This window comes from Trifolium pratense, linkage group LG6, assembly GCF_020283565.1.
Source record: "Trifolium pratense cultivar HEN17-A07 linkage group LG6, ARS_RC_1.1, whole genome shotgun sequence".
NCBI lineage: Eukaryota > Viridiplantae > Streptophyta > Magnoliopsida > Fabales > Fabaceae > Trifolium > Trifolium pratense.
In genome coordinates, this window is record NC_060064.1 from 12,419,053 (window position 1) to 12,430,943 (window position 11,891).

At 33.8% G+C, this 11,891-nt stretch overlaps 2 protein-coding genes across 2 annotated transcripts; one reads left to right on the top strand and one right to left on the bottom strand.

Annotated features, from left to right (window-relative positions):
• Positions 1–871: 871 nt before the first annotated feature.
• Positions 872–3,751, top strand: LOC123892985 (protein PHOTOSYSTEM I ASSEMBLY 2, chloroplastic). The gene is made up of 3 exons (XM_045942898.1): positions 872–1,142; positions 3,035–3,296; positions 3,453–3,751. The coding sequence occupies exons 1-3, from the start codon at positions 960–962 to the stop codon at positions 3,518–3,520; spliced, it is 513 nt and encodes a 170-aa protein (XP_045798854.1). The 5' UTR covers positions 872–959; the 3' UTR covers positions 3,521–3,751.
• A 269-nt stretch (positions 3,752–4,020) lies between these two features.
• LOC123892986 (protein PNS1-like) lies at positions 4,021–6,749 on the bottom strand. The gene is made up of 3 exons (XM_045942899.1): positions 6,466–6,749; positions 4,877–6,025; positions 4,021–4,379 (listed from the first exon to the last, which is right to left on the bottom strand). The coding sequence occupies exons 1-3, from the start codon at positions 6,535–6,537 to the stop codon at positions 4,212–4,214; spliced, it is 1,389 nt and encodes a 462-aa protein (XP_045798855.1). The 5' UTR covers positions 6,538–6,749; the 3' UTR covers positions 4,021–4,211.
• Between the last annotated feature and the right edge of the window lie 5,142 nt (positions 6,750–11,891).

An 11,891-nucleotide genomic window follows, 5' to 3' on the forward strand; every position in this document is an offset into this window, starting at 1 on the left:
ATCAACCAAGTCATTAGCGGACTGGTGGTTGCCCAATAAAGTCAAACCAATTTAACCAAGTCATTAGCGGACTGGTGGTTGCCCAACAAAATCAATGAGTCCTAAGAAATTAAATAATTTTAATTTTATTTTTTTTTATAAAGAAGCAACTTCAATCTTTGTTGGAAAAGATAAATTTCTTAAGGAGGTTCATATCAAATCTAAGTGACAAAACACAAGCGTTTTCGCTATTACTTCGACTCAAAATGGAGGACAACTTGAAATGGATCATGAACACAATCGAATTTAATCAACTCTATCCTAAAAGTATCAATCGAATAAAGCAAACAAAAGCAATCAAATTAAGCATTCGAATTCATAGGGTAGAATTAAAAGGAAATCGAAAATTGAATTGAAATTATAGTAAAACCTCAAAGTTGCGGCATCTGAATACAACAGATCAACCCTTGAGAAATTAGCTCTCCATAGAAATCGTAGCCATTTTCATTTTCTATTTCGTACATGACTGAATGAGGCAGCCCTAGCTGTGTTTTTAGTTTTTATATTACATAGAAAATACGGGCTCCAAAAGTTACGGGGCAAAAACATAAGTTTGGGTTGAAAATCATTATTTTAAATAACGTCCGAAACATAAACGTAAATAAACGACTCTTTTACACTCCGAACTGGGTTCTAGACTCAATATAAACGTAAGTTTCGAAAGAGTAAAATGGGAAAGACGTAGCAAAATTAATTCATCTCAATATATAAAGGAAGTTGGGCTCACAAGCCCACTTTTAACAAAACAAATGGGCTTTCCTAAGTCCATAAACTGAAACCGAATCTCATTCAGATTCAAAATCCGGGTACCCACGGGTCATCGTCGTGAACTACGAGAACCCGGTTACTGAAACAAGCGATGAGTACGAGGTTGTATGTTCTATGGATGAAACCGAAAATTGAAGTTCATTCATTCATCAATGGCTTCTTCACCTACTCTTCAAATTCAAATGGCAACATCAAAATTCATTCTTTCTCCAAACGCTTCAGCGTTGAAGATTTTCTTTAGTCCCAATAACAGCATAAATTTTGGGTCCAATTTCAAACTTCATGTTCTTTCCTCTAACAACAATGGTTCAGCTTCTAGCTGTTCTTCTCGTGGGGTCAGTTGTTATCTCTTACTCTCTTGTATTTCTTGAAATGTTTTTTTTTTTTTTTTTGTTTAAATTAAGGATGTCTTTAGGATTGAACAAATTTGAAGACTTATTGTTTGGTTATAATTAGCATTAATCATAGTATTAATATACACTATGCATTACTTTAGAGTTTAGTGGATAGGCATTTAAGAACAGTTTAGAGTTTAGAGGATTGATTTGTATGTGATGTTAAAATGTTGGTTTAGTATTGACTAGAAAGAGGGGCAAAGAGTGTTAAATGAATTGAGATCAGAAAACTTTCAAGAAGTCTTTGTGTATCTGGAATCTGGATTTGAGTTTCTGATTATCACATGTAAACTGTTTTTATAATCCGAGCAATCAATGATAGTCGGTGGATCTTAATTAGGAAAGTTCGTTATGCTCAGCGTGTAATACGAAGCACAGACACAATCACGGACACCAGAAAATTTGAATAAATGACACAATTCAATGTAATTAAAAGTGTCGTTGTCGTGTCAGTGTCCAACACCGACGCGTGTCCGACACGAGGACATGTCTAATCCGAGGAGTGTCCGTGCTTCATAACATCTACTGGCACTGTGTACTATTTTTTCCTTGTAAAAGTTGGGCCTAGCTTATTGATGATTTAAACAACAGATTTCATTTTTTGTTAATGGTTAGAACTGAGACAGTTAAATGGCATGAACTATTTATTTTTGCACACTGACATAGCCTGAAATCAGCTTAAATTATTTCAGGTATCGTCTATGCCACTTAGCTTTTATACATAATAGCGAGTGGAGCATAATATTTTGGGGTTTTATTGAATTTACACAATAAGGATTCTACTATTGAAGTTATAGGTTTCTAGATAAGGGAGATGGGAATGGGATATGAAAAAAAAGACTTTCATGATTGTCAAACTCTCGAGTTAAATCAAAATTAAGTTAACTCACCTACAAAATCATTCCTCCTTAAACTTGAGTAGACTTGCTTAGAATCATGATTGAGAAAGATCGAACGAGTCTACAATATCATGGCTACCTGTCCTCCTCCTTCCATGCATAAAATGATGGTAGTGGTAATAGGGCAATGGGCTGAATAAATCCAACTCTACTGAGCTGAAACCCTCTCTACCAATCTGAATCTAGCTCCAATGAGGGAAAACTAGTCAATTTGGCATCAATTTCGAACTTGTTATACCCTTTTTGTGTGCCGAGTTGTGAACTTATTCGTAATTTGTCAATTTATCCATCAATTTGAAATGTTGGTTTAGTCGGGTTGGATCTGGTCTGAATCGTTTGATCCTTGCTCTTTAGTAATTTTGAACCTTGTATTTGTCTATTTGTTCATTAATTTTGCTGCTGTAACACTCTTTTGTGTTCTTTGTTGTGAATCTCTTTTTGTCATTTTTGAATGTCCATCATTTTTGAACTGCTCTGGTCGTTTTAGGGCGAGAAAGGGATCACTTTGCAAATATACTTCTGTTTTATAACAGCTTTGCTTCTTTCTATAGTGACGCGTTCAGGGCTCCGGTACTCAATTTTGGACAATTTAGATAACTCAGTGTTATTACATGTACATTTGCTTCATAATAAAGTCATCTCCATCAGTTTTAGTGAATTTGTTCCCTGCTAAATAGAGCAAAAAAATCTCAAGGTTTTGTGTACATTTAAGATAAAATTCTCTTACATACAGATCCAAATTCTGGAAGAGGTAACATGCTATAAAAGTTAAAATAATTTTTGTGATGAGGTATTATAAGTGGCCGTGTTCTTCTGTACATACTACGACTATGCAAAATAATAATCTTTATCTATTGAATGTCACGGCTCCTTTGCAAAATAAAATAAAAAAATGAGTGTCACAGCTGAGCTAACTATTTCCTTATGTTTCAGTCTGCATCAAGTTTAAAGAAAGATGAGAACAGACGCAGAAGTGATCTTGAGTCTCTCTTCTGTTATGATAAAGCTATCCCAGAAGAAATAATTGACAAGCCTGTTGGGTTATCATTGTCCGAAAAAGCTATCGGTAACAATTGCCGGTGCACCGATTGCCATGCCAAAGGTGCTGTGCTTTGCGCCACTTGTGCCGGTTCTGGTCTATATGTTGACTCCATAATGGAAAGCCAGGGCATTATCGTTAAAGTTCGTTGCCTAGGTATATTCTCTTTCCTGTTCAATCTCATGCACCTTGCTTCTGTTTGAACCTATTGTTTCACTTAAAAATGATGCACTTTCACAATTAGAATCGGATGATGTTGCCCAACTGTTTTTTGCTGACCATGTTTTTGATTCGATAATTTCGCTCATGTAGGTTGCGGAGGAACTGGCAATATAATGTGCACAGAATGCGGGGGACGAGGTCATCTGGGACCGAAATGATCTAAGTCTGACTTTTTGGAATTCTGTTGTACCACCAATATGTAATGTTTTCGTTGGCATTACTTGTAAGTCATAATTATTTTTAAATTTATTTGTTATGTCAAGAATATCTACCTATACCAACCAGATCAGTCTTACGGTTCTTAATTATGCGAACTCGCAATATTCTTTTGTCATACAGATTGATTACTTAAATACATTTAAATGAAAGTTACATATAGTTGATTTGGAGAGTTTATTTGAACATATCTTATGACATAAGCTCGTGTCTAAATATTTAGAAGTGTTCATAAATTGCTTTTCGGCTTATTTTTATAAGCTCCTCCCAACAACTTAGATTTATAAGTAGTTTTTATCGTATGCAAGTTTACCCCGTTCTCTGTTCATGCTTCAATTTCGTGTTATTTGAATACCGTATATGTCTTCATCTCTATCTATCTCGTACTTTTTATCTTCTGCAACTTTCACACGTTCAAAATACACAAAAACCAAAGAACATATTGGACATCAAAATTTTGATGTCAAAAAATCACTTATCTTCTGTATTCATGCACATGAGTAAAGTACCAGTAAAATCAAAGAATTTTTCATATTTGAAGACTACATCAAAACTAAATCAAGTAATCAGTATCCTATCCTATTATCTAGGGAATTCTATATCCTTCTTGCTTTACCATTTCAGTGTTTAAGCTCATCTAATTGTTCTTAACTCAGTAAGATCTTGTAAAGCTTGAGATCTGTGAAGCTGCTCCAAACGTACTGGAATAGTGGAGTCAAATTGAGTGCTTTGTGGATTCTCTGCATAGGCCACATAATAAGCTGAAACACATGCTTGTGGCCATGCAATAGCCAACCTACACTGCAAAACACATTGGAACAATGTTAGGCACAGAAGTCATAAAAAGTGTGAAATTGTCAACAATAAGGAAACAAAAGGGTCATTTTCATTTTGTTAATATTTGACTGAACTTTAGGCTGACAAATTATTATATTATTTGAGGTTTGATAATTAGCCCTTGTTTGGAAAATAACTTAATTAAGTGCTTATAGCATAACACTTATCATATAAGTACTTATGTATAAGTTGTTGCTCTAACAAAAGATAAAAAAAAAAGTCAAACTGTTTTCATATAAACTATAAGCTGTTTTCATAAGATATCCTAAAAAACTTACAGAAATAAGCTGGAAATAACTTATAAACATGTCAAAAGATTTTTTTTTTAAAAGTTCTTTCAAACAAGCCACGAATGATTTTGTGAGTTGATAAACGCAAATAAGTCAATTCAAACAGTGTTTTATAATATTATAGATGACAAAGAATGGATTAAAACTATTTGCATTGCAATTGAATCTTACCATGAAATAGCCAATGATGAAAGCATAAGTGGATACTTCCATAGCATAATCCTTGTACTCTACTAGACACCAAATTCCACTCGCAAGACTACAAATTGCACCTACTGAAACACCACTAAGAAAACAGAATGCACCAGTGAGATCAAAGTTGATCAATTCCTCTAGTCCAACCCTAATGAACATTTCCCAAGTATCAGAAGATGCTTGCACAAAACCTTTGTTATAAACTCCAACATGAACAAAACCCCATCTATTCCCCTTTGTCACAAGAAGCGACGCAATTCCCATCGAACAACTAACACAAGAAAACATGCATTCATTTGTTTCTCCTCCAATCAGACTTGTTGATCGCGCAAAGCCTCTGAAGAGTCCGATGATCGGAACGAGGATAGAGCCTACGCAAACACTTCCAATTAAGTGCTTGACCGTGTCACGAAATGCTACCCTGGTGTCTATGTCACCTCCTCCAGAAAAATGCATATACTTGACCCTTGAAACTGTGACTTGCATTGCATTCTTCATAACATGCATAGTCCATCCTAAGCTCAGGATGATTACGAAGATGAAAACGTCAGCTAGTTTGGTTCTTTTTTCGATAGCTCTTGCCCCTCCGATTCCAGCCACCAGAAAACAACAGTAAACAGTACTGACGATGATCAACGAACATGCTAAGAACTTGGTTTTAGCAGGAGGATAAGCTATCGAAACCGAAAAGATTTCCGCAGCGTATACAAACCTCTTACTGACCCAACAACCATAGAGAGATTGAATCACTGCAGAAACCAATGAAACTATACCAGCTATCAAACTTACTGCAGAACCAATTAACACAAAAAGAATTCCCATTGCACATGTTAACAATGGACTCAACCAAAATGCTGCCTTGAGTGCCTTTTTCGGGTGGCGCGCAACGATCCATTGCCATGTGAAACCAAGAATTCCTGCACATACTGTTGATACTAGAACTGGAGGGTACCATTTCTCAGGATGGAAATGGTGAGTTAAAGAGTCTAAGATAAGACCATAGATGGTGATGAAAATCACCAAGAATGAAATCAAGACCAGATTCAAGTAGAAAAGAATCTTGAATACTTTTCTCACTGTTTCTCCTGTCACTGTTGTTGTGTTTACAAAGCTTGAATCTTGTGCCTGCACTTCAAACAACCAAGTTCACTCTAGGCTTATATTGATTAATAGCTATGCTACGGCGCTATAACGCTGTTTAGAACATAATGTTGTCAAATAGTGGCTACGGTGGCGCTATACCACTGTTGCATAGCGAAATTTGCACAAACTGTTATTTTCTAAACAGCGCTATAACGCTGTTTAGAACAAAATGTTGTCAAATAACGGCTATGGTGGCGCTATAGCACTGTTGCATAGCGAAATTTGTAAACACTGTTATTTTCTGTGATCACAATTGACAAAACTGAGATAAACTCGAGAATATATGGATTGTGTCTGCACTCTGCAACATTTGATCTTGTTTCAAGTTGAAAGAAGATTTGAAGCAAAAGGAAATTACACTGTTCATAGAAAAAAGTAAAGAAGAAAAAAGATTAAAGGAACAAAGAGAAAGAAAAAAAGACCTCAATGGGGTGAAGATTTTGCTGTTGAACTTGTGATTGTGTGGTTCTGGTATGATTATTCAAATTGGCCATTGAAACTGCACTCAACTCAAGAATTCAAACACTCAAAAAGAGTTTCTTGGATTTTCTTTCACTTTCTTGTTCCCCACCAATGAGACAAACTCAGATGGAAGAAAAAAAATCTTAATTTCTAAGTCTCAGAAGCTTCAAAATATGATATGATATGACTCAGATTCTTTTTGCTTGAATGATTGAAACAATGTCACATTTCATATAGCACTTTCTTTGTTTTACAAGCCATTGACCAAAACTTCATTCTGAAAGCTATGCAAATATATATTTAAGTATTAAGTCATAAGATAATTAATAGAATATTTCATATTGTATTTTTATTTATTTATGCAACAGTTTCTAGAACGTGTAAATGTTTATTCAATGAATTTTTATGGCATTTTTTTCTTTCTAAATTTGTGAATATTATATATGTAAATCTCATATATATATTTAGTAATTTAAGCGATGCTGTGATTTTCAATATTTTGTTTCTTTTCTTTTGACACAATTCAATAATTTTATTTCTGTTGATGCATTTTTTAATTAGTAATGGTTGACCCTTTTTTTTTTATAAAGTATATTTGATAATTCGAAGAGCATTTAGACATCAACCGACAAAACAGATTTCGCCCCTATTTTTTTTATAAAGTATAATTTTAATCATAAATTATTTTAAGTATGACTTATAAGATATGGAAAATGCTAAACAGTGCCCCCGGGGCACTGGTTAAGCATTTAAAAATAGAAATTCTGTCTCGAAATGCGTACATTCAATACATCAAAAGTATCAAAAGTTGTCTTTTCAATATTTATTTTATTTTTTATTTCCTTTTTTAGTATGCTTAACAAGTGCCCCGGGGGCACTGTTTAGCATGACCCATAAGATATTTATAATAAAAATCAATTATTATTTTTTGGTAAAAAAAAATCAATTATTTTGATGATGTGACAACTCACAATTGACCATAGTGTATACTTGACACATATACAGTATTAATTAAATTATTGTGATTCTTGATATGGGCAAGTGTAAGGATAAAATTTATGTGCATTTTTTTAACTAAACATTTATGTGCATTTTATTACATGCTTTATTTATGATTTTTAATTTAAAATATACTCATACATTTTTATTCAGATATGGTGTGAAAAATCATAGTTAATGAAGAACATACAAAAAGCACATAAAAAACTACAAGCATAAATCACATTAAATTTTGAATAATTAATTTGAAAGATAAAACTTAGATGTATTTTTTTGAAGTGCTTTTCGTATGATTTTTAACTAATTAATCATGATTGTGATTTTGGTGAACAAAATTATTTAAAAGCTCTTTTTATGTTTAATTTTTATAATATAATATAATACTTAATATAATAACTGAGACATGCTGAACAGCAAAAAGGTCCTCCTGGCTCTCTCTTATTATGGTTCAAGGGCCCTGTTAGGTGAATTTTTGTCTGGAAAATTTGGTGTTTTGCAAAGGAAAAAGGTGACACGAAGTAAACAGCTTTTTAGAAACAAATTAAAGGAAAGAGAGAAAAAATAGTTGTCCAACTAACTGCTAACTAATTTTCAAGTCTTTGTCTAGTATACTTATATGAACAAAACACAATACAAAAATTAATTTAATATGAACCACAAGTAGTCAAAATGTGACTGAATTTATTTATTCACACAAAAAGTTGACATTCTAGGTACCAAAAAAAAGTTGACATTCTTAATTTCTTGTTGTTGAAAAAACAAAGTTAAAGATTTAATTTAAACAATTTAATTGGTAAGTACTTTTCAGCCAAGTTTTAGGCTCCGTTTGGTACGATGAAAATAAAGTGGAAGGAAAAAATTACACAAACCAATGCATGAATTTGGATAAAAGTTTGTCCAAGTTCATGCATTGGTTTGCGTAATTTTTTTTTCCTTCTACTTTCTTTTCATCATACCAAACAGACCATTAAAGTTTGGCTTGGACCTGCAGATCGACTGGTCCAACCAAAAATTAGAGGCATGATCAACTCGAGATAAGTATTGGATAGGTTATATAACTGAATGAATTTATGTAAATTAATCAGATTTACAGAAAAAATGGTGAATCAGTGATTCTAATCAGATTAAACCATTTTTTGTGTTAAAAAAAAAAGGCTAAAATCAACTAACCATTTATAAAATAAAAAATAAAAGCCGTGTTATTTGGTGGGCAGACAAATATAAAAAGTCATCCTTTTAATTTTATCTTTGATTTTTTGTTTATATGCTTAACAAGTGTTTCGAATTTCTGTTTGCATGATTCTTTTGATATTTATTTATTTTACATGTATTCTTCGTATCCTCTGAAACATTTGATCCACATTACATAATAAAATGCAAATGTAAATGTCTATGTGAACTTAGCTCAGTTGGCAGGGACATCACATTTTATACGTAGGAGTCGGAGGTCGAACTGTTGTGAAATCCCACATCGGATGTGAGTTGCCTGGACAACGGTTTATAAGTAAGAGACAATCTTCACCTTACAAGCCGGTTTTGTAGGGTTGAGTTAACTCCAACACTCATTTTCAGATACTCCACTTATCCAACTTAAAAGTAAAATTTTTATCCACTAGACTATCTAACCAAAAATAAAGCGAACATAAACATCAAGTAATTATCATTTTTTTCACTGCAAGAGATTAAGGTATCAAAACTAACAAGTAACAACTCAAATAGTAACACTAAGTAAAAAAAAAAAAAAAAACTCAAATAGTAAAACTCTCTGCCAAATTATACAGTACTACTCTTGTTGTTGATTGACAAAAAAACAACACTTGTAATATAAAAAATAAAAACATTTTGGAAGCAAAGAAGGTGTTATGGAGATCCCTTATTAATGGAAATCGATGTGAATTCATGTTTCCACATTTAACCATATGAGAAACTATTTTACCAATGTTAAGAAAAACTTCTATTTTATTTTTGCCAAAAAATTATTTCTTAACTTTTATTAATGGGCTAGCCAACCTGGCCCAACCCTGGAAAAAATTAGGCCCGATGGGTTGACCCTAAAAAAAAGGGCCTTTCTTTTGAATTTTTGTCCCCCCACCCCCAATACGCTTCTCTTCTTACGCAAAAAAAATAAATCCATTCTTTGCACTTGAATATTAAGTAACCAAGTAATTGAGTTCAAGTGGTTAATGAATTCATCTTAAGAACAATTATTAGGAGAATATGAATTTGATTCCCGGTGAAAATAATTTTTTGTCAGACTTTACTTACCTCGCAGCTGAACCCATCCTATGGAACTAGATAGTTAATACCAAAAAAAAAAAGACTAGTTGAAATTCTGTTCTCGGCAGGACAGATGTCTTACACGATGTTTGAGACAACTGTGTAATTTGCCAGATGTCTCAAACAACTGGTTAGACAACTGGATCGCAAGATCAACTTAATAATACTAAAGTAAATAATGGAAACAATAACAACACAAGCTACTCTGGGGGATACAAATTCAAGAAAGGAAACCCACTGCTCCGAATTGATAATTAGTCTTACGATGCATACCAAAACCTATTGATATGTATGCATTTTCTTAATCCTAGTGTTTTTCTACCTAAGAGCTACTCTCCTAGATATGAGTTACTTGCTCACCTTCTTCTCACCACTATCACAAGTGATGGTTCTTCTTCTTTGTCGTTCTTCAATAATGTTGAATAACAATTCAACAACAACACCACCAAGTAATTAAGTACCCAACGTCTTTAAGCCTTAATCACCTAGTTGAATACCTTGCACAGTGGGCACAAGGTCTTTGACTCGCAATCTTCAGTTATTGCTCGTGCTTCAAAACGTATGCTTGAGTCTCTATTTATAGCCATGCTCCTCCTCTTGATTATAGATTGTATGAGATAACACCCAAACCCGTTATTTAATTAACTCTGCCTTTATAAAATCTTTTTCGAAAATACGCAGCGGAAAATTGAAAATCTGATTATAAAGCGCTGGTTTGAATATCACAAACTTCATTCAAAGATAATACTAATACATTTATCTAGTAAAATATTCGAATGAACTAAAAACAAAACCTCGCATCGAACGATGCGTTATTAGTTATACAAAACGGATACTTTTCAAATGAAAGCTTAAGACCAACAGAGTGTACTAAGAGGACTACATGCATATACATATAAAAACCCCTTTTTCCCGTGTCTCAATCAGAGCAGAGCTTCACCATTGCACTCGGACGAGGCTAACACATAACCTGTCAACCTGGACCCCCAAAGGTCCAGCAATTAACACAAAGCAGAGAGTTAGAAAACATAAACATAAATATAAGTGTGAGTAGTATACTACACACTTCACACGCTATCATACATTTCTAACTCACGCACATACATCGTCAAATACGACTACCAATTAATCATTCATTTACAAACACACCAATCATATAGTTTCACGTCTTCTCGGACACTACCAAAGTGTTCATTTTATAGTCATGACGGACTCTACACTTGTTCATTTTATAGTCATGACGGACTCTACTCACATACCAAGTTATGGCAACAATCACAGCATTAAACAATTAGTAAATACCAAAGCTTAACACATACGGAAAACACATTACAATCCAATCAGATAATGTCACATAACAATTATCAAATACATGTGCATTTACCCTAATGCATCTAATGCCAATTATCCAATGTCATGTCATCCCTAGACACGACTAATGCATGTGGTACCAAGGTGTCTCACCAACGGTGGACCAAGAACAGTTTTATATCTTGCTGGATAAGCGTCTCACCAACGGTGGACCAAGAACAGTTTTATATCTTGCTGGATATGTCGGAACTTACCGAACCATCTTATCTCCCTTGGATAAGCCAACACAGTTTTACATCATGTTGGATGCTGCTATTCACCCCATTTAAGATGAACCCAGTTTTACATCTTGTTGGATGCGTCGGAACTTACCGAACCACCTTATCTCCCTTGGATAAGCTCAATAACAGTTTTATATCATGTAGGATATGGTTATCATCAACCATCTCTCCCATAAAGAGGAGTCACACAGTTTTATATCGTGTTTGGATATGGGCTCCAGATCTCGGATAACATAATCCCATCTTCGGCCACTTTTCATAAACATAGTCCATTTTCATCAATTATTGGAATTCACATGATTCCCATAACACAATTATTCATGAATGCATGATTACTTTTAAACACATCAAATACATGACGCTATCTAGCTCGAAGCTATTCATTCACTGATGCGGAAACACAATTCCAACATCTAACACACTAGGATAACACAATATCCTATCACTTCAATCATAATTATTCACATGATAATTATCTGCATAACCATTTTTTATACACACAAGGTTTCATTTACACT